Source organism: Myxocyprinus asiaticus, chromosome 28 (genome assembly GCF_019703515.2).
Source record: "Myxocyprinus asiaticus isolate MX2 ecotype Aquarium Trade chromosome 28, UBuf_Myxa_2, whole genome shotgun sequence".
Classification (NCBI taxonomy): domain Eukaryota; kingdom Metazoa; phylum Chordata; class Actinopteri; order Cypriniformes; family Catostomidae; genus Myxocyprinus; species Myxocyprinus asiaticus.
The window spans coordinates 26,641,591-26,665,482 of record NC_059371.1 but is presented as its reverse complement, the minus strand read 5'-3'; the positions used below and the strand labels follow the sequence as shown (position 1 = coordinate 26,665,482).

The 23,892-nt window shown below is 36.6% G+C and overlaps 2 protein-coding genes across 3 annotated transcripts; one reads left to right on the top strand and one right to left on the bottom strand.

Annotated features, from left to right (window-relative positions):
• The first annotated feature begins 1,254 nt into the window (after positions 1-1,254).
• LOC127419181 (tachykinin-3-like) lies at positions 1,255-4,380 on the top strand. 2 transcript variants are annotated; one of them, XM_051660369.1, is made up of 7 exons: positions 1,255-1,396; positions 2,109-2,224; positions 2,322-2,421; positions 2,539-2,565; positions 2,695-2,748; positions 3,848-3,920; positions 4,082-4,380. In XM_051660369.1, the coding sequence occupies exons 2-7, from the start codon at positions 2,123-2,125 to the stop codon at positions 4,098-4,100; spliced, it is 375 nt and encodes a 124-aa protein (XP_051516329.1). In that variant the 5' UTR covers positions 1,255-1,396; positions 2,109-2,122; the 3' UTR covers positions 4,101-4,380. The 2 variants fall into 2 exon arrangements, with proteins under 2 accessions (XP_051516329.1, XP_051516328.1); XM_051660368.1 differs by having other exon boundaries at positions 2,533-2,565; positions 4,082-4,367.
• Positions 4,381-4,477: 97 nt separating this feature from the next.
• Positions 4,478-14,200, bottom strand: c1galt1la (core 1 synthase, glycoprotein-N-acetylgalactosamine 3-beta-galactosyltransferase 1, like a). The gene is made up of 5 exons (XM_051660345.1): positions 13,827-14,200; positions 12,294-12,558; positions 10,890-11,554; positions 7,870-8,212; positions 4,478-7,447 (listed from the first exon to the last, which is right to left on the bottom strand). The coding sequence occupies exons 2-4, from the start codon at positions 12,514-12,516 to the stop codon at positions 7,877-7,879; spliced, it is 1,224 nt and encodes a 407-aa protein (XP_051516305.1). The 5' UTR covers positions 12,517-12,558; positions 13,827-14,200; the 3' UTR covers positions 4,478-7,447; positions 7,870-7,876.
• Between the last annotated feature and the right edge of the window lie 9,692 nt (positions 14,201-23,892).

The following is a 23,892-nucleotide window of genomic DNA, read 5'->3' as shown; positions in this document are numbered from 1 at the left end:
TCCGAATTGCACTAGTCACTGAATGCAAACCCGATTACTTTCTAGTTTCAACATGGGATCCGAACAAGGGTCTTCCACGCTGCTAAGGCATCACACTTCCAGTCAAGCAACAGGTGAAGGTAAGCACACTGGAGCTGATGCAAAAATGTCTAATAGGAGATGGCGCTAATCGGTGAGTCTGCATAATGCGGCTGATCCTAGGGTACCGGAACTCTCGGAAACAACATGCCGACTTCCCATGTGATCATGTCGCAATACAACACAAAGAATAATGTTACAGATTTACATTAAACATTTAAAAAAAATTGAAATATAAAAAAGTTTGGTTAAGACGTAATTAACTAAATTAACTAAATTAAGACAGAAATGCATCATCACGCTCTGAGAAAAGGATCCATTTCATTCAAAGTTGTTCATTCTCCAGATAACGTCAGAGACCACAGTCGTGGTGACAAAACCAATCAAGATGACAACAATGTCGAGAATGATAACAATGATGATGATTATGGTGTGTCATAGATTTTAATACGTTGATGTGGAATCTGGTTAGTGCTGCCTGGGTGGTTGCTATCATTGGTTTCTGCTGATGAACGGACCAAACCTGTTCTCCAACATTAACTTCTAAGCACAGCTGCCCTTTTCATGCAGCATACTGAGTGTGGGCAGCAACTAATGGATGTTCCCACTAATCAACCCTGCATGTCGCCAGGCCAGTTAGATGCCCCCTCAAAATGTCCATTGAGTCTGCGAGACACCGTTCTAATCATTCGCTGTTCCATCTGTGTAATTGCTTCCTTGAGAGATTATATTCCTGCCAGTAATACCAATTAGGCAGTCATGAGGAAAATATGACAATAAGGCCCTACTTAGCAGACAGAATAAGCATTCAGATAGATATCAACATAATCTTAATGAGTCAACAAATATGACATTTGGATACGCTCTCACGCAAGTATGTTATCTGATAAGTATGGCCAACACGTTTTTAAGATCCGATCTCCAACATAGCCTAGTACTTGAAAAATATTTGCAAAGTTACAGATAAAGGTTATATAAAGTTTCAAGAATTAGAAATGTGAATAAGTGATGATATGAGGTTTGACAAATGGGGCTATGATTTTGTCCTTTTAAGGAATGCCTCACACCTCTGATGTCAGGATCTCGATTGCATGGTCATCAATGATGCAGACTACAAACCCTTAAACCACACCTACACTGCGACATCTGATTGGACTTACGCACATGTAGCTATCATTTAACAATCAGACAGGAGAAAATCCCTGTCTCTGATTCTCTTCTCCGATAGTACATAACAAAAGGATTTAACTCCTCAACCATACACTGTAATTCAGCAGTGCTTCTCACCTGTTTCTACAGAGCACTATCCTCAGCTCAGGTAAGTGCAATACCTGTAAATGTTGTACATATCTGAAAATGCAGTTTTGAATTATTGTTTTTGATATGTGTGTGTTTTTTTTTATCCATTCCTATATCCGTCAAAAGGCTTTTCTCCTCTTACTGTGTTGTGATAAGTTATATTGAATACTTCTGAGTGATATTAGACAAGGCAATCATAAATTGTCCTAATGTCCTCTCTAGCCAAGAATGACTGGAGATGGCACACTTCATGGTTCATCATTTAAAAACAGCACATGCAATGAAAAGCTCTCATTTTTATGTAATTCTAAATGCACAAAACAAATGCATGCTTTGAAATGTTGTAAATAGCTTTAGCATTTGTGATGCCCACTTCTTTAGCTTTTAACATTTAGGGAAAAATGGGAACTTCAAGCTTAAAAAAAAAAAAAAAAAAAAAAAAAGTGAGATTTAAATTTGCCATGTGCTCATTTTACTCACTTGAATTGGCAGATAATTGTGTATTTAATGATCCTCTATGTCAGGGGCGTAGATTCCAGGGGGGATGGAGGCAGGTAACCCCCCCAAAAAATCAAAACAAGCAAGTACAACACCCCCATTATTTATACCATGATTTATAACCATGATGATTTATACCCCCAATGTTCAAGCCAAATCTACGCCTTTTCTCTATGCAGGAGTCGTAAACGTGGTTAAAACAAACAAGTGTTAATGCAAAAATTTTTCCTCAGACCAACCTGTAGAGATGTACCGTGGATTAGTGATACTCTTCTTGGTTTTGGTGCTGGAAACCCGATGGATTGAATCCAGTTGTCAGCAGCCAGAGTTGCAAAGATCAGTTTCAAACGTAAGTGACAATATCTATAGAATTGCCTGTCTTTGTAAAACCAAAAGTTTGCAAAACGTTCTTATGATATAGCCTGATTGTTATAATTTACACACAGGAGAGTCCAAAATTTCGGGTGTCGGCTCATAACTTGCTGAGAAGATATAATGATATAGATTATGACAGTTTTGTTGGATTAATGGGACGCAGAAACGCCGGTAAGTGAAGAGACTGAGTTTTTTTTTTTTTTTTTTTTTATCGGTTTAGCTACATTTTCCTCCTGAGATGTGTTTCAAATATTACATTTGTACGAATTTCTTTTTCCCCAGACACAGATGATGGTATACCACCGCAACGTAAAAGTAAGATATATTGGGTGTCTGTTCCTTGTATTTACTTCCAAATATATAATTTTTATATATATTTATATATATAAAATAAAATAAAAACAAAAAAAGGAATTGTATTATGCTCTCTGTTTTTCCTTTCAGGGGAAATGCATGACATCTTTGTTGGGCTCATGGGTCGACGGAGCTCTGACTCTGGTAATATATTACTCTTCAACTCACTGACATTTGTGAAAGACATTTTTACGGTCGTTAAATTCTCATTTTTTTATGTACATTAATAACTGCAAATATAAAGTAGCCCAACATTAATCCAATCGACAGCATTTGTGGCATAATGTTGATTAGCATACCACAATAACAATAATAATTTGAATCGTACCTTATATATAAACAAGCAAAAATAGCGGTTAAAGTAAAGCACTTCAATGAAATGAATAAGGCCAGACCATAAATGTTAAAATACACAATACTTCAAAAGTAAACATTATATGTGTTGACATGATTTTCAGTGTGATAAAATTACTTATTAATCTTATCTGTGTAAAGTTATATACAATACTATAACTTCGTTGTCATGACAACGTAACGCTGCGCAGTAAACCACGTAATCTGGTAAAATGATGTAAAATGATTTTATCACACTAAAATTGTGCTAACGCGTATAATTTTTGTCTTGCAGTTGTACCTTTGAAACGGTGCACTTTAAAGTATTTCAAAGAGGAACGAGTTTAAATTAGTTTTGTCGTATTAAACATTATTTCATGCTGTTGAGTTTAAATTGTTTTGAAGCCGGAACATTCTTTTAAATAAACTGTCGGAATATTTGTCGAGTGTTTTCTCAGACTTACCAAAGTCTTTCTAGCAAGTCAGTCCATCTTTGGAACGCTCTCAGGAGGCTATTTCCAGTCATGCCAGTGCAGTTCATATCCACTTGAATGGGAAAAGACCGAAATCTCAAAAACGGTTGGTCAAGATTACGATCAAAGAACATATTTAAAATAGTCAATAAAATGTGACAATATTGGTATCATACAATGTGATTCTTTAGCTCATATTATGCTAAAAAAACGCGATTTTCCACGGTTTGTATAGCTAATGCGCATGCGCATTCTAGAGTTGATTGACAGGCGATGTCTGTATCTAAAAGGTGATTGGCTCTTTTACTGTAAGGCGGGACTTCCTTTCTACAGCCCAGAGCTCTTTCGTTGAGCGTTCCAATTTCTCTCATTAATTTAAATAGAAGTGGCCCATCTCTGCTAAATAATCTCTGGACTTACTGTATTTGTGTTGTCAGATACTGGGCGTCCGTGGAGGAAAGAGTATCCAGAACCAAATGGGGGCATCTTCTTCAACAAGTGCAAACTGAGGCAAGCTCTACATTAGAAAGCCTGTACTGCCACCTTCAGGACATTGTGCACATTCTCTTCTTAACTCCGCAGCATTTGTGCCCACATGACTGCCTGTTATTCTCAAATTACTCATCCTCCTGTCAGTATAAATATTTACTTTATTTTTTGTTTTGTTGCAGATTTCGTCGTGGGTTATAGGCAAAGGAATTTCATATTCATATCTAGTTAATCGTCTGCACCACCCTGTCGTGACAGCTTTTTTTCAAGACATTTCTTTGGGGCAAAAACAAGAAGTTATATTTATTTTACAAAATCGATAGAGCGAAAGTAAATATTTATATAAAATAATCAAATAAACACGATTTCCTATGGTGTGGTTTGTTTCATTGTACTGCAATTTAAACCTTTACCTTGATTGTACAGTGGTGGCCAAAACTATTGGCACCCTTGGTAAATATGAGCAAAAAAAGGCTTTGAAAAAAAAAAAAATCTGCATTGTTTATCCTTTTGATCTTTCATTAAAACAAATCACAAAAATCTTACCTTTAATTGAAGTAAAACAATTGAAATGGGAAATATCTCATATTAAATAAATAAAAGTTTCTCCAAAATGCATTGGCCATAATTATTGGCACCCTTTTATTCAATACTTTTTGCAACCTCCCTTTACCAAGATAACAGCTCTGAGTCTTCTATTATAATGCCTAATGAGGTTGGAGAACACATGGCAAAGGATCTGAGACCATTCGTCCATACAGAATCTCTACAGATCCTTCAAATTCAGAGATCCATGTTGGTGTTGGTGTTCAGTTCACCCCAAAAATTTTCTATGGGGTTCAGGTCAGGGGACTGGGATGGCCATGGCAGAACCTTGATTTTGTGGTCAGTGAACCATTTTTGTGTTGATTTTGATGTTTGTTTTGGATCATTGTCCTGCTGGAAGATCTAACCAGGGTCCATTTTAAGCTTTCTGGCATAGGGAGCCAGGTTTTGATTTGTTGGTATTTGATAGAGTCAAAGATAGAGTCATCCTGAACAAGATGTCCAGGAACATTAAAGGTCCAGCACCACATTCACATTTATGCATCTGGCTGACGCCTTTATCCAAAGCAACTTACAGTGCCATGATTACAGGAACAATCCCCCTGGAGCAACCTGGAGTTAAGTGTCTTGCTCAAGGACACAATGGTGGTGGCTGTGGGGACTGAACCAACAACCTTCCGCTTGCCAGTTCAGTGCTTTAGTCCACTACACCACCACCACTCCGTTTAACCATGGGCATTGGGTACTTCATCTGTGTGTGCCAAACCTATCTCTGGTGTTTGATGCCAAAAAGCTTTTTTTGTTTCATCTGAGCATAGAATCCGGTCCCATTTGAAGTTCCAGTAGTGTCTGGCAAACTGAAGACGCTTGAGTTTGTTGTTGGATGAGAGCGGAGGCTTTTTTCTTGAAACCCTTCCAAACAACTTGTGGTGATGTAGGTGATGTCTGATATTTTTTTAAGACTTTCTGACCCCAAGACCCAACTAATTTCTGCAGTTCTCCAGCTGTGATCCTTGTAGATTCTTTGGCCACTTGAACCATCCTCCTCACTGTGCTTGGAGACCTGTCCTCTTCCAGGTCGATTCTTTACATCTCCAGTTGTTTGGAACTTCTTAATTATTGCCCTGATGGTGGAAATGGGCATTTTCAATGGTTTGGCTAATTTCTTATAGCCACTTCCCATTCTGCGAAGCTCAACAACCTTTTGCCACACATCAGAACTACATTCTTTAGTCTAACCCACTGTGACTGATGATTAAGGGAATTTGGCTTGTGTGTTCCCTCATATTTATACCTCTGTGAAACAGGAAGTCATGGCTGAAAAATTTCATGTTCCTAGTAACCCAGGTGCACTAAAAAATTAAAAACATGAATGGAAATATACTTTCGATATATTTTACTCATAAGAATTTCTAGGGGTGTCAATAATTGTGGCCAACATGTTTTGGAGAAAAATATTTATTTAATAAAGAGATATTTTCCCTTTTTCAATTGTTAGATTTTTGTGAATTTTTTGAGTGAAAGATCAAAAGGATAAACAATGCAGATTTCTTTTCACAGCATTCTTTGCTCATATTTACCAAGGGTGCCAATATTTTTGGCCACTACTGTACATAAGCAGATTTAAAATCTCCAGTTTTCCTGCATTTCAATATATTTATTTAAAAGTAATTTTTGCTGTCTTATGTATAAAACATGATTTTTGTAAATAAAAATAATATCTAATCTCACAATGCTTTATTACTTCATAATTCAAAACAGCAGCACAATAAGAGAGTAGAAGTATATTCATCATATCATAATTATGTCATGAAATAAAAGTTAGTGACTGTGAAATCTTACCATGCAACCTCTGGAGTCAACTTAATTTCCCTGTATCCCTCAAAAAAAAAAAAAAAAAACATTCCAAAAATTCAACAATGTCCAATTGCACACCACATGTAGTTGAACTATCTTAGAAAAACTAAAGTGGCAAGAACCGATAAACATTTAATATCTTGTTTCATTAACATCATTAGCAATATTACATAACAGATGGTATTTTCATAGGAACTGTCAATTAAACAAAAAGTGCAAAATTCAGAAATCACCAAAGGTGATTAAAACAGCAGTTTGTTTTTCTGAAAAAGAAGCTCACTGGAACTATAAACATAATAAAGGAGCCATGAATCTGTCTCTAAATCTGGCAGGCTTAATACTTAAAGTTTATGCATTTAATTTACCATAATGCCTCATTCCTTATTCACAGTAGAACCATCTTTGATTTTTAATGGAAATGACAACGAGGCTGTGAGGGATAGACTTACCGTCTCTTCAATGGCATGAACGGTATAAAGCTGTATAAAGATCTTGGATCACATCTGACTTTCCACAACTCATGTTGTCTGGAGTTCTTTGTATACTGAATGTTCTGGGATGGATATTTTTATCATTTTTTGTCTGTGAAACGATCCAAAAACACTTGAAACTGCAGTACAGCCCATTGAAGAGCCTGTGAGTCTATCCCTCACAGCCTCATTGTCATTCCCATTAAAAATCAAAGATGGCGCTAGCGTGAAAATGGTCTATAACTACTTTTCAGTAGATCACTAAACCATGGTATGGCCCAACCATACTGTTCTTCCTTAAGGTAACAGTTCATTAATGTAACAGCCTACACAGACAGTACCACATCAAAGTCCATCTGAAGATTCCATAAAAATGCAGGGGGGCTTTCGAAGTAAATAGGTGTTTGCCTAGTTCACTGCCCACTCCAAGGACAAAACTGACATCAAACAGGCATTTCAACATTTTAAGAATTCACATTAGGATATGAGCTGATCTTCTGTCAAAAAGAAAAGGGAAAAAAGGAACCTATAAGAATGACCATATAAAACTCAGCTTTTCACTTTCACACACAGCATTCTGATTTCAAACGAGATTGTTCAGTGTGTCCTTGTTGTAATGCTCTCCTATTCCAGCCTTTTATGTCCTCGGGCCATCTATAAGATGTGCTCCCACACCTAAAACAAGGCAGCAAACCATTTATTCAAACAGACCATAAAACAAAAAACATAGCCATTTAAGAGACTGATATTCAAACCAATTTATGGAACATTATTACAGGGATAATCTCTGGAGAAACCTGGGGTTAAATGACTTGCTCAAGGGCAACAATGACAATAGCTCATGGATTGTCCATTGTGGGGATCGAACCTACAACCTTTTGGTTATCACCCCAGATTTGCAAACACTACACTACATCACCCCATCGTGCCCCATCACACAATCTGGACAAATGTTAATGCAACACAAATTCACCGTTCACATATTTGAGTCCTGTATTTTGCTCTACGATGCTCCCATTTTGGATTAACAATAATTTGTATACCATCACACTGAAGATTTTCTTTTGATTCACATTAAAACACAATCATATTCGCACCTTGAGGCTATTGTTGGCTTTGTAGTGTTGATGCTGTATTGTTGTCAGTTGCTTTTCTCTCCAGGGTAGCATTTGAGACTTTGTCTGTTTCACTAGTCTTCTCTGCATCAGCTCTGGGCTTCATGGTGTTTCCTGAAATTGACTTTTCATTGACATGCTCCTCTAATCTCTGAACTTCTTTGGTGGGCTTCACAGTCTGAGACAGTATAGCAGGCACTGAAGGCTGGTAGCGGTGTTGGTAGCCATAGGGCCTCAGACGGTAAGTGTAGTACTCAAGAGTATACATTAGCACAGGGTCTATGTAGTGGAAAGACACTGCTAGGTCAGAGCAGCATTGTGGGCCCTGTAGGGAAATACAAATCAGATATAAAAGAACAAGAATGGTGTGTGATTCAATCCAGTGAATTTCTAGAGCATATTCAAGCACTCGGGAGTTATAAACATGAAATAATGATAAAATAGTTCTACACATCACAACCACATCAAATAAGCACTGCAGCAGTAATGCAACAGCAAAAGTTAAACAAAAGAGGCTAGAGCTGCTACAGTTGTCCATGAATAGCTTAAAGGAAAAGTTCACCCAAAAATGAGAATTCTGTGATTATTCACTCACCCACATGTATTCAAAACTTAAATGACTTTCTTCTGTGGAACACAAAAGGAGATGTTAGGCAGAATGCTAGCCTCAAGGCCCCTGCACACTTCCTACGAAATGGGTGTGATGTTTAGAACAAAATCTGGCCAAAAAGGTGTTTTTGAGGTCGTTTCGGTGGTTCATAACAGCTCGCTAGGGAAAACTTTCAGGAAAACTTCTTACTGGCTGCTAAACACCTTACTGCCATTGGTCCACGTCATCTGTAGGTGTGACCTGGAGCTCCACCTACTTAGAGGCCGACAGCTAATTACCGTTCAGTCAGTTAAAATCAGTCAACATGAATACAACATCGTGTACAGTTATTAGCGAACTGGTGCAAATATATCTATATCTATCTGGATGTTCACATAGAGACATTTTTCCAAAAACATGTCATGCCCTTTTTTTATTATTATTATTATTATTATTATTATTATTAATCTAGTATCCGAATACTCATTCTGCACCAGCTATGAGTATTAAAGACATTACTCGAATATCGCAAATTAATTTTCCTTAACGCATTTGCCTGCCGTGAGCAGCGCTGAATTACACTGTATTTTCCCTCTGAATCTCTCACCAAATCTCACAGTAACAAATAAGTCCACTGGGGGGCGCTGAGAGAAGATGATATGATGGCGTCTGTGCTTTTATAAAGCTAAGCCAAGTGTAGCAATACTATTCATATTTTGATTCTTATTGAATTGTACTCTATTGGTATTTGGTATATCTTGTTGGAGTCCTGGAAAAAAAAAAAAACGGATGATGATCTGCTTTTATGGTGGAAAAAATATGAGTAACTCGGAAGCTTATTAGACCAGTATGTGTGTATGTGAATTAAATATCTGAACATCAATGGAGTGCATTTATAGCCAACTTTTACCACTTGTTTTTCTGAATAATAACATGTGAAATTATAAAAATGTGAAAGCCTTAATGTAGACTCATAGTTTACATATGTGCATAATTACCCTTATGCCATCAGAATTAGTTTCTGTGTAAGCTCCGGGTGAGAGAACAGTTTGCTGTCATTTATAAGTCTTTTTGTTTTCCATTTGTATTACTTCATTTTTCCCCAAAAGAAAAGCATAGTTTGTTGATGTTGTCTTATTTTGAAACCATTCTTGGTAACATTTTTGAATAAAGCAAAATATAAATTTCACGTACGTGTCATGTGTGTTATTTTTAACATGCATTTTAATTTAAGAGTAATCGAGTACTCGACTATAAAATTACTCAAAAATGCCCATCTCAAATTTAAAAATCATATTACTTGATGTTTTACACGTAGTCTTGAGCTTCCTCACATTTAAATGTACCTCTAAATGCCTCTCCCAGCAGTGTGGCGGGTCTTCGCAAACAGTATGTTGTTGCTCAGCTGTATCGAACTTGTTTTTGGCTCTGAGAAAAGAACGAAGCAGCACTTCACCGTGAGTGTGCTGGGGCCTTCAGTCACCATCCACTTTCACTGGACTTTTTTTTTTGCACAATGAATGTGAGTGACTGAGGCTAACATTCTGCCTAACATCTCCCTTAGCGTTCCACAGAAGTCAGTCTTACAGATTTGTAACAACACGAGGTTGAGTAAATAATGGCAGAATTTTCATAGGGTGAACAATGCCTTTCCGGATCCATTAAGAAAATATAAAATTCTATTCCTGGATAATGACGTTAGTTCATTTTTTTTTTTTTTTCATTTATAAACCCAGATATTGCATTTTTCCTATTCACTGTCCCAACAAGACAAAATTACTTCATGTTTTTTATTTATTTATTTATTTTTGTTTTTATTTTTTTTATTGCTAGTCGAGTCAAACATCACATCATCCTGTACGGGAAAGAAAAACTATTAACAAATAAGGTTCTCCATCAAATGGGTCACACTTGCATTCACCTGAAGGATTTTCTAGTTCAGTTCTATTTTTATTTATTTATTTTTTAAATACGAGGACTAAAATTATTAGATATATTTTAATGCCCATACATTTCTCAAACGTGTTTTGAATTTTATGCATACCAAAATATTACATCTTCATGGAAAATTACTTTTGACAGTTTAATTGTTTTCTCCTCTCAGGCACAGACTCAAGTACTTAAAGTTTTTCAGAAAACATGTTTTACTTATGTGAGAAATCATTACTAAAATAATAACTAATTCACTGTGTAGATGTTGCTTGGGAACAGACATCCAAATTAATACAACTCTTTTTTTTGTCTCGAAGCTGTGAAATATAGAGAATTAACACAGCACATAAGAATAATATCTTAAATGCATAGTTAAGTCTAAAATGAAAATTATTTGTATTTTATTTCTTATGCGTAGCACAAAAGATGTTTTAATGAATATTAAACTTTCACTTTCAAAAAATTTAAGTACACAACTTACCTCTACAATAGGGTAGAAGCAGTAGTTCCAGTACCAGAAGGTCTTGGAGAACTTGCCTGTAAGATGGTGCTCAGGAATGAAAGGATGGAAGGTTTCTCTGTGCAATGTGTCCCTCGAGTCCCCTGCTAACACCCCCATTTTCTCCAAACACTGACCCATAGCAAGATCCTCTACTGAGGTGGTATGAGTGCACACTTTAGTGCTAAAACCCTCCACAAACCTTCTAAGAGCCTCTTTACTGAGCACGTAACCTGCACCGCCACTCATGTAGCCCTGCTTGGTGTACGGCTTGAACCTCTTGCCAAAGTATATGGGCTGCTCTGCCGTGTAGTTTGACAAGATCCAGCGCAAATTGTCCACAACAACAAACGTGTCATCGTCAGCTTTGAGGAACCAGTCCGCCTCATTGCCGTGGTTCTTCAGAGCATAGTGGAAGGCACGAATAGTTTTCCAGTAGAGCTGATCACGGCCTTCTCCTGTGCCAAGACCCACTGTGGGGAAGCTGCGATCTTCTTCAGAGCTCATGAATAGCACTACATTACAGTGACGGCTCCATGTGGCTTTCACATGCCGAGCCTTTGACTGTAGATTACTGGGCCCTGTCATCACCCAGCACAGGATACGCACCTTCTTAAATAGCTCATCTGCAATGTGGCTCTTCTCTTCTGCATAATCAAAACAAATTAGATTCGGTTGCATTTCAATTCTATCAAGCCATGTGGTCAATGATGACAAATTTTCATTTTGGGGTGAATTAAGCCTTTATAGGGATAGTTCACCCAAAAATGAAAATTCTCTCATCATTTACTCATCCTCATGCCATCCCAGATGTGTATGACTTTCTTTCTTCTGCAGAACACAAACGAAGATTTTTAGAAGAATATCTCAACTCGGATTTAGGCATGGGTGACATGGGCATCTGCCCGGAGGGTGCTGAAAGGGGGGGTTCGCACAGGACTAGAACCGCCACTGGTTCTACACATCTGGGATGGCATGAGGGTGAGTAAAGAATTTTCATTTTTGGGTGAACTAACACTTTAACACATCGTTACTCTATAGTAGGGTTAATAACAGTAAAGTGGGACACCGTTTTACTAGCTTCACAGTTTTACTGATTTAATGTTGATTTTATTTTTTTGTTATGGAAGAATATACACATTATGACAGATGATTAAGCTCAAATATTACACTTTACCAGTTGTCCCACTTTGCCTGTTTTCACCCTACACCTTTTAATAAACCTTTCTTGAATAAAAAAAAAAAAAAAAGAAAAAAAGAACCTTCCTCAGACAATTGCTTTGAAAGTGAAAGAACTATACCCACTGTCTTATGTTACAATGTTTTATACTGTGTATCTTTTTACAGTCTATCAAGTATGCACTAGAGGGCACTGCAGCTCTGCACCTGACTGGTGAGGCTGCCTGAGGTTGATCAGGGCAGATCCTTCCACTCTCCAGGTTAGATTGTGGGTGTTTTGCTCTGGCCCCAGTGGAGTAAGGTTGCTCTTGCCATCATGCTGCCAGGTGAAGCTCTCCTCAAACCACACCTGTCTCAAGAAGACATACAAGGTACAGCTGCCCACCACAAAGCCCAGGGAGAAAGCACACCTTGAATTTCCCCCTTTCATGGTTAACCTTCAGGAAGCCCGCACACATCAGTAACTGCAAGTCTGGAAATACAGTACATTGATTTCTTTAGTTTTTTCCCCCTTTAATAGCTTTGTATTTTCAGTCCAGTCAAGAAGGATCTCTCCCAAATAAGGCTCACTCTTTAAATGATTTGTGCAAGCCATGTTTCTAGATATTTTTCTGTGGTGTAACCAGCTAAATTATGTAATTATGTATGTGAACTCTGTGAGGAATTGAACATGAAACATAGGATTAACTAACCGTTTAAATGAGTCCATTGAACATCCAAGAAGTTCTTCACTTTTTTTATTTACAGTGTGAATAGTATTAATTTCTATGCTGTTCATATAATTAACTCTCTGAATTAAAACCTGAGTAGATTGCAATTTCTTTTTAAATGATAATAAAAAGTTACTTTTAGTAGCTAGTAGCTGTTAAAGAAACCCTCTTCTTGTTCAAAATCTTTACATTGATATACTGAGCCTGTTTTTCATGTTTTTTTTTAGGATTTAGCTGTTCTGTTCAGCAAGTCTCAGAAAAAGATTGCATTATAAGATGGTTACCTTGGGTGACTTATAAATCTTGGTTCTTAGCCTCATTTCCTAGAATTAGACACCTGCTGCTGCCTGGCCTTAAAGGGATAGTTCACCCAAAAATGAGAATTCTCTTATCATTTACTCACCCTCATTATGCCTTTAAGTGCATTTCGGACCAACAGAGCTGACATATTCTTCTAAAAATCTTTGTGTTCTGCTGAAGAAAGAAAGTCATACACATTTGGGATGGCATGAGGGTGAATAAATGAGAGAATTATCATTTTTGGGTGAACTAGCCCTTTAAGTCATAATGCTAGTTTGTGTATATTTAAGAATATTGCTGCTACACAGGCTGCCCTTGATCAAATGTATGAAAGACTTTCTGAAACTATATTAATAAATATAGACTAGACTCTTTTATTTGCTTTTAGGCCTAATAGCAAAACACTTATATTATATTTTCCTTGGTGTCTGTTGAACATTTTTCTTACAGAGGAGCTCACAGTTTTAATTTATTGTTATCTGCTACTCTATTACTCAGTGTTTGCCTTAGGAAATACAGCAAAGATCCTGCAAAATAAAGCAAGGCCTAAGTCTTATTTTGTTTTATTTATACTTCAATGAAAATTTTACATAAACACAGAATACTGTTACCGGAGTATGTTCTGAAACAACATTCTGTAATATTGTGTAATTACCTGGTCTGCGCATCAAGAAAAACAAATACACAATGCATGAGAGATATAGCAGAGATCTAACACAAAGGCCCGTACCTCGCAATGTTTGTCTCCACTCTGCATGCCTCTCACCGACCGTCTGAAGTCTCCCAAAGAATGCTGTGACACGTGCCTCCGGTCAGTTTCATCTTTATACCTCCCGATATCCGCAAGCTTACCTGAGAGGCGCGGGTGGGGTTGCGTTTGAATGCGTGATATGACGTCGACACATAAACATGCGTTGCGGATTTTGTTCTTTAGCTAGACGATTTCAGACCGAAAATTGTGTACCAGTCACCTGAATTATTTTGCATCGTTAAACAGTAGTTTCGCCTATATCTGGCGTTAACGGGCCTCTACCGGACAACATATCCTCAGTCATCACGAGCGAAAACTGCTATCAGCATAACGCACGGCGGTTGCCGTGTCGTATCGAGGGGTTTGATTGGAGGAATGGTCGGTCTGTTGTCAAGCTCTAGTCATGAAGTTCCCGCCTACTTAGGGGTGTTCGCTAGCAAGACGTTGATGTGAAGAGGGATGACAAGATGCAGGGCAATTCTGTGAGCAATATATTACATCATTACTAACAGAAACTACGACAATAATCATCATGACAGTACTGTTGTTGTTACAGCTGAACAATAATAAAAGATAAAACCCCATTCAGAAATCTCTGACATACATATGTAAAACTATACAGTTTATGTTCATGTATGGTTTTCACAGATATAAAATGTAAATATAAAAACTGATATGTATATAACCAAATGTTATAATTTAATAATCAAACATAAAAAAATAAAATAAAATAAAAACATATCAGTAGACCACTATTATGAATATTGGGGGGGGACATGTCTCCCTCAGTGTCTATGGTGGTTACGGCCCTGTGTTCACCTGGATGAAGCCACAAGATGTCCCCAAGTCTCTGCTACTGACTTGCAGTAAGCACGAAGCAGACATGGAGGGCAGAATCTGATAGCTGGATGATTGTATTGTTTAGCAAAAACTGTTTACATTGTGCAGCCCATTTTAAGAAAGAATAATACCAAACAGAACTCAATAGTTCTAGGAAGAATCTGTTGAAATCTTCATAGAAAATGCAGTGGTTGTAAATCATTAGGATCATTAAAGAAAGATAGAAGGGACCATTCAACACTGGAAAGCTTGAGAGACATGCAAAACGACCTAAAGAACACACAAAATGTTATTGAAACAAATACAAAAATGGCGACTTTAAAAAGAACAACAGATTAGAAGTTGCACTACAAATAATTATTCACTGTTGTCACAATTTGGTCCATAAGAGTAAAACTGAGAAAGGGATGAGAAAGAAGTTTGTGGACGACTTGAGATGGCTGATGTAAATGTCCGGCTAATCTGAATCACAGCACTACCTCTCTATGCTGGGGTTTGTTAAAAGTTGTTGGTTGTGGCGTGGGTTTTTTTTTTTTTTTTTTTTGGTAGGTCAGACAGAACAGCATGATTATTTATTTATTTATTTATTTATTTATTTTGTATTTATTTTTTTGTTGGTCAGACAGAACAGCATAATTTCTTTTTCTTTTTCTTTTTTATTTTTTTGTAGGTCAGACAGAACAGCATGATTTGTTTTTCTTTTTTTTTTTTTATCTTTGGCCTTTTTATTCATTTAAATGTAAATGACCTGGAAAAGGTCATGAGGCATCAGTGTACTACTCCTGTTAATTCAGAGTCTGGGGGATGGAGCCTTAACTTCTCTCAAGAGAAGAGAAGTTTGGGAGAAAGATTTCAACTTGGCACTGGAGGAAGGAGTGTGGGCTAAGATTCTTAAAAACATTAAGTCTGCATCAAGAGACGCAAGGGTGCGTCTTATACAATTCAAAATTTTGCATAGATTTTATTGGACCCCCTCTAGGCCGTATAGGCTTGGTCTTAAAGACACACCCACCTGCTGGAGATGCCAATCGGAGGATGGAGGCATGGCCCATGTTTTTTGGTATCGAGATCCAGAAATTCTGGTCGAAGGTTCAGAATTTTGTGTGCGACATGGTTGGCACTCTGGTTTCGTTTTGCCCCAGACTTTGTGTTCTGGGCGATGGGGCGGTCATCGATGTGGGGGATGGCCATATTGAGAACTGGGTTCTGACCAGTGTGATGATCGCCAGGCAGGTTATTTTGAGGGGCTGGAGGTCAGCTGGTGCGCCCCCATATCCGGAGTGGCTTGGATAAGTTTATACGGAAATGGGGCAGGTATTTGGAGTTTTTGGAGGGCTCTCGGGTGGGGTGTGGAGAGCGAAGTGTAATATAGTTAGTACGATTATTATGTGTGTGTATGTATGTGTATATGTGTGTGTGTGTGTATGTATGTATGTCTGTATATGTATGTGTATATGTATGTGTGTGTATATGTATGTATATATATATATGATATGTATATATATATATATATATATATGTCTGTTTGATTTTTATTTCTATATATTTACTTATGTTTGACCACAGGGTTGTTTTTGGGGGGGGGGGTTGTGGGGTTTAAATGTTGATTTTTTTTACACACACACACATACAGGTGCATCTCAATAAATTAGAATGTCATGGAAAAGTTCATTTATTTCAGTAATTCAACTCAAATTGTGAAACTCGTGTATTAAATAAATTCAGTGCACACAGACTGAAGTAGTTTAAGTCTTTGGTTCTTTTAATTGTGATGATTTTGGCTCACATTTAACAAAAACCCACCAATTCACTATCTCAAAAAATTAGAATACATCATAAGACCAATAAAAAAAACATTTTTAGTGAATTGTTGGCCTTCTGGAAAGTATGTTCATTTACTGTATATGTACTCAATACTTGGTAGGGGCTCCTTTTGCTTTAATTACTGCCTCAATTCGGCGTGGCATGGAGGTGATCAGTTTGTGGCACTGCTGAGGTGGTATGGAAGACCAGGTTTCTTTGACAGTGGCCTTCAGCTCATCTGCATTTTTTGGTCTCTTGTTTCTCATTTTCCTCTTGACAATACCCCATAGATTCTCTATGGGGTTCAGGTCTGGTGAGTTTGCTGGCCAGTCAAGCACACCAACACCATGGTCATTTAACCAACTTTTGGTGCTTTTGTCAGCGTTAGCAGGCAAGACCAAGTTAGCTAAAATTACACAGAACTTTACTCAACTTTCTGTTAACATGCTTGGATACAGCAATCTGTGAACAGCCAGCTTCTTTGGCAATGAATGTTTGTGGCTTACCCTCCTTGTGAAGGGTGTCAATGATTGTCTTCTGGACAACTGTCAGATCAGCAGTCTTCCCCATGATTGTGTAGCCTAGTGAACCAAACTGAGAGACCATTTTGAAGGCTCAGGAAACTTTTGCAGGTGTTTTGAGCTGATTAGCTGATTGGCATGTCACCATATTTTAATTTTTTGAGAATTTTTGAGTTTCACAATTTGAGTTGAATTACTGAAATAAATGAACTTTTCCACGACATTCTAATTTATTGAGATGCACCTGTATATGTTTTACATTTCATTGTTATTGTATGATTTAATAAAACATTTTTAATTACAAATCCATACAACTTTTCTGAAGAGATATGATAGGTGTGGGTAAGAGACAGATCAATATTTATGTCAATTTTTGCTAGAAATTCTTCTCCCTGCCCAGTAGGGGGCAATATGCATGAAGAATGTGAATCAACAAAAATACAAGAAGAATGTGAAAGTTAAAGTGGAGACTGACTGAGCAGGGAGGATAATTTATAGTAAAAAAGGACTTAAATATTGATCTGTTTCTCACCCACACCTATCATATCACTGCTGAAGATATTGATTTAACCACTGGAGTCTTATCACTTTTATGCTGATTTATGTGATTGTTTGAGATTCAAACGTTTTTGGCACCCATTCACTCACATTGTTTGGACCAGAAGAGCTGAGAAATTCTTCTTAAAATCTTCATTTGAGTTCAGCAGGTGAAAGAAAGTCATACAAATCTGGGATGGCATGAGGGTGTAAGGGTCCACCCACTGGTCCAATGGCGGCATCCAGTGGCGTGGCTGAAGGTCTCCTGTGTGTTCTGTCTTTTCATGCGCATTCAGTTTAAGTTATTTTATTCCAATTAAATAACTTTATTATTCATTTTATGATCCCCATTTATTTTATCTGACTCCAATTATAAAAGTTTCCAAGGATATATTAATGTTCCAATCTTAATTATTATTATTATAATTTGGTTTAACATTTGATCATCGCATTTTACTCTATATTATATTCTACTCGTTCATTCGGATTCCTGTTGCTTAGAGAGTCTCGCGCCGGCCGTGTACGAGGATCTCACGGTCACAAATATGCCAGTATTGGTCATTAAAACAGCATCTGACTAAATACTATTTAGATGGCTGCTCATGCTTGCCTTTTTATCTAAAAGTATTTTGTTTAGTCCCCTTAGATAGTAAACACTTAATTAGAGTAACATTATCCCTACCCAGAGGACATGACCACTAAATTTACAAAAGGTAGACCAACAATACAAAGTTAAAATAGCTTTATATGAACATGCCTTAGTTTCCTATGTAGATTTAGCTAGAAAATATTACAATAACCAGAGGTTTAGACTTCACCCTATTTAGGCTTGGCCGACAACTTCATGTTGTCCTAAACGGAAATCCCATAACGAGCCTGTACACTCTAAGTACACTAGAAGTAATGGCAATTTGTTAGTCGGAGCTCTAAAGTCTCAGTCGGTGTGCCCCATGCTCCACTCAGAACTGAGCTAGAGAGAGCAGATGTGAGTATGGTTTGCGTTTTATGGTCCCTAATCAGTGGGGTGTGTTTTCTCAGGTGGAGATGCTCTTCTATGTGAGAGTTTTATGATGTTGGTTCTCACAGAGTTCTTTGACTTTCCCGGAAGTGATGCAGACAATTTTGTGCCAGTCTTACAAGGGTAAGTAAATTATGAGATAATTTTCATTTTTGGGTGAACTATTAATTTAAATTCATGTATTCAGAAGTGATATGATAGGTGTTGGTGAGAAACAGATCAATATTTAAGACCTTTTTTACTGTAAATCTATACCTTTGACCAGCCTCAACCAGTAGGTGGCTGAATGTGAAAGTGAAAGTGACTTCCTCACCAGAATGTGGAGATTTTCAATTATAATATATATATATATATTCATCTTCAGGGATGCATACTGTATGCATCATGTGTTCTTTAACCAGAAATCAGTTTATACATGTAACATCACTCTAACTCACCTCTACAGTGCATGGTAGAGTATCATGACTAGTCAGTTTACCTTAAATAAAGCAACGTTATACTGTATGTGTCCAAACTCTGTATTATTTGAGGTATCTTTTTTTAATCATTACAAATGAATGACCTGTGCATGTTACATAATACATAACGTCTTCTGAATAATTACTTAGAATAGTAAAGTGAAAATCTTTGTTAACCCTTAGTAATGAGTGAAGTTGTTACCACATCCATATAAAGAAATTACTAATGATCTGGAATAGTATTCTAAATTGAAAATTATGGTAATTCATTTTTCTAATGAATGAGATTGTATTGTTTTCTTCCTTATGAGTTCATGTTATCCTGAACTGTATTCTGAAGTGAAAACACATTATGAACAATTGATAACTGAGGTGTTGTCCATCAGTTAACACTGAACACTCAAGTATTTGGTTCTACATTTTATTAATTTAATCAGATACATTAATCAGTTACATAAACATTCACACATATCAAAACATCTTTCTGTGACAGTAAACTCATTGACCATATACTGCATAATAAACACTTTACTGGTATACAATATCTTTTATTAAACCTAGAGCAGGACATAATGCTTTTAATGGCTGGTGCACAGTTGCAGTCTATTACACAGGCTGTGTTGTGAAAGAATGGCATACCACAAGTTTAATATGCGCCAATTAGTGAAAACAGTATTTCTACAATCAGCTTTAAAGGGATAGTTCACCCAAAAATGAAAATTCTCTCATCATTTACTCACCCTCATGTCATCCCAGATGTGTATGACTTTATTTCTTCTTCCAAAAATCACAAAACACATCATATAAAGCAAACAAAGTAATCCATATGACTCCAGTGGTTAAATCTATATCTTCAGAAGCGATATGATAGGTGTGGGTGAGAAACAAAACAATATCTTTTTTACTCTAAATCTCCACTTTCACATTCACTGGCACCCCACGTGACTTTCAGAAGTGAAAGTTTACGTTATTTTTCTCACCTACACCTATTATATCACTTCTGAATATATAGATTTAACCACTGGCGTCTTATGGATTACTTTTATGTTTCTTTTATGTGATTTTTGGAGCTAAAAAGGTCTGATCACCATTCACTTGCATTGTATGGACCTACAGAGCTGAAATATTCTTCGTTTGTGTTCAGTAGAAGAAAGAAAGTCATTGACTTGGATGGCATGAGGATGTGTAAATGATGGGAGAATTTTCATTTTTAGGTGAACTATCCCTTTAAAGGCTTTGTGTTACAACATAAATAAATAAACTAATAAATAAACAACAAATAAACATGAATATATAAAATAAACACACTCGAATAATGACAGTGATTTCTGAGCATGTTGGAAGTCAAGGTTCTTTACTGTGACAAACTGAAATTACAAAACATGAGCAGCGTGTAATATGCCGTTCACGCAGGCACATGTTTTCATTCTGAATGACACACAGCAATCTAACAGTCTTTCCACTGTTATCGTTTTTAACTCTAAATGACACCGGATATTCAAAAATACAGACATTAAACTTCACACAGCTCCGCTGTAGTGTTAAGACAAGGAAAATATGCTAATATTGAAGACATATTTGTGTAAAAACTTCACAAATCACACAATTCATCAGATTTAAACTCATATACTCAGCCATCCATATCGGTAACCTAATGCATTTAACTTGTGCACCACTTATACATATATTCATGCAAGTATTTGCAATTATCGCTTACCTGAAATTACAAAACATGAGCAGCATGTGATGCCAAGCATACACTACACGACTTGCAATCAGCACTCTGAGGCTCACAGTCGTGTTTTCTGTCGTGCTGGTGCGCAAACTACAGGACACTGGGTGCATCAACTACAAGACCATTCGTATCATCCTTATAAAAGCTCTTGTTTTCTAAATGTAGCAGGGGCGCCTCATGGGGGCAGCCATGTTAGCATCACATGACCATCTGAATACTACTTTCATAGTATTGAACACTTTCATTCATAGATTAAATTAATTCTGGTTTATGTACATAGTGAATTTCTTCATTGGCATTGGTAACTGAAAACTACTGTGTTTGAATGATGAAGCATCCAGGCCACTAGTTATCAGTGTATGCCATACTTCGACATACTTGAATAAATTACTGAGTGCACTTTTAAAGGAATAGTTCACCCAAAAATGAAAATTTGCTCACCCTCAGGCCATCCAAGATGTATCTGTTTCTTTCTTCATCAAAACAGAATTTAAGATTTTTAGGATTTCATTTTAGGCCTCCTCCTTTAAACAATGCAAGTGAATGTACTCCAATTTTTTGATGGTCCAAAATGCATATTTAGGGTGCATCAAAATAATCCACACGACTCCAGTCGACAAATTTCTTCTGAACCCAAACGATTGATTATTTTTAGAAACAAAACAATACTTATATACTTTTTAACTACAAATGTTCGCGGTACATCTCTGTGGCGCGCTCATGAGATGGATGACGTAAGCTCGTTGGTAAGGTCACGCGTCACGTGGAGGAGGAGTCAGGAAGCGAATCATTGTTTACAAGAGATACTTGCACAGACCAAGCGCCGTTCACAAACCAAAACAGTCCAAAACAATTTCAAACACAATGTTGTAGGATTTTGATTTTAGAAGAGAAGAGGAGATGGAGTTTTTCACCCAACCCTACCTATTTGAGCCCGAATACACCTCTCATGAGCGCGCGTCACAGAGATGTACGGAAGTGAACATTTGTAGTTAAAAAGTATATAAGTATTGTTTTGTTTCTAAAAATAATCAATCGCTTGGGTTCAGAAGAACTTTATTTGTCGACTGGAGTCATGTGGATTATTTTGATGCACCCTAAATATGCATTTTGGAACATAAAAATGTTTTTTATTTTTTATTTTATCACCTGTTATATACTACAGTAGGCTATATTTTTTGTAACTGATTGTTGTGGTGTTTTCTGTTTTTCTAAATGCAATTCAAGATCAACTTGTAGAAAAAAAAAAAAAGAATCCATTATTTTTGTACATATAAAGTAAGGTAGCTACTCCAAAGCAAAGCATGAACATTGTATCCGTACTGTATATTACTGCAGTGCCAGGCGGCAGGCAGTACCATATTTATTCTCCACGGTGATGAATGAACAGGAACTTGGACTTCCTCAACTTTAAGGGTAAGGCAAATAGTTTTATTCCATGAATACCTATGTTAAAATACAATTAAGCCGTTAAAAACGTATATGTTTGACATAGGCTGTTAAACAGAATGCATGTCGCGATAGATTGAAGATATGTTGAAACTTTAAAGCTCCAAAAAAAAAAAAAAAAAAAAAGGGAATTGTAAAATGTAATAGGCTATTAAATGATCCAAGTCCATATTGAATTATTTACTGAGATAATAAAAAAAATGAATAAAAAATATGTCTGATTAATATAAAAACATTGTAGAAAGGTTTAGAAACGTGTAACTTATAATTAAGTTACAATTTCCAAAATTTCATAATCCTTTCCCTTAACAAAGTATCTTATTTGTACTGGATCAAAGGCTTTTCCATTCTCAAATAGCCCACCAACTGTATGCCAGTTTTACAGGCATGATTTATGAATTGAAATGCAGATACACTCTTAATTTGGCTGGGTTAAAAATAACCCAATTGGCAACCCAGCGCTGGGTAAATATTGGACAGAACACAAAGTAACACAGCAAGTTGGGTTATGCATTTTAACCCAGCATTTGTGGTTAAAAAATATCCCAGCAAAATTTAGTGTAAGAAGAGCAATATATTCCAGAATATATAGAGTAAAGTAGCCCATAATCTTTGTAAAATAAAGAAACATGTCTGTTGATGAGATGAGCGGTATGATGTTACAGGCGATTAGTCTTAATTTATTCTTGTTGACCTGAATATAGGCTAAATTTCGGGACACTTTGTACCAAAAGTCACATTTGTGCGTTTCTTGTTTTAATCGTTTGAACATGATAGGCTACTACCTGTCTCATGTGTTCTCTCACTCGTTCCACTCCTTAGCAGAAAAACAAAAACACAAGTGAATGTGACGTAAACGAATCACAAATCCAAAAGCCTGTTCTTTTTTGGTTTTAATTTAGTCTTTTTATATCTCTGAATGTCTGTATTTCTTAATAAAACAAGGCAGTCTTCAAGAGGGCTGTGAAATGTGGCAACAAGTGTGTTCTCAGTTACTCTATTGCTGACGAGATTTTCAATACCTCAGATTTCAAATGTGTTTCTAAAACTCCCACTGACTTCCACTTCCATTTTTTAAATGTGTGTTTGTTATCAAAATAGTTGTGCAGAAGTATCTTATTGTCAGGCTAGTTACATTGCAAGTCCACGAATTTGTACACAGTTGATGTATCATTCAAAACCTGAGTTGTGGATTTTAGTCTTAAATGAGTCACAATTTTCTGGACTTAAGCTGAATAAACGCATTCAAAATCCAAACACATTTTCCAAAACAGCCATTTTAACACTAAGCTGTCATTACTTCTACATGTGCGATAATTTGTTTGTTTCTTTCATTTTTTACGCCATGCCAGCTTCTATGGCTATATTCATGGTGGGAACCAGGTTTAGTTATTTAAAACAGTTAAATAAGTTGGTGTTTAAGATTCATTTTTCCTAAAAACCTTAACTAAATTTGGATTCACTTGATTAAAAACCTTTTCAAAAGAATCAACTGAATAATACAGGTTCCTCAGATGCATGTGCAATAATTATGCACCAAAGATTTTAAAACTGCAAAAACATTTGCAAAGCGTACAGGCTCTCTTTATTTTACTAACATGAGCAAGATCACACAATAAGTCCACGTTTTTGTGTTCTCAATCAAGGTTTGAGTCTGAAAGAATTCCAAGAAGAGCCTTTGTGG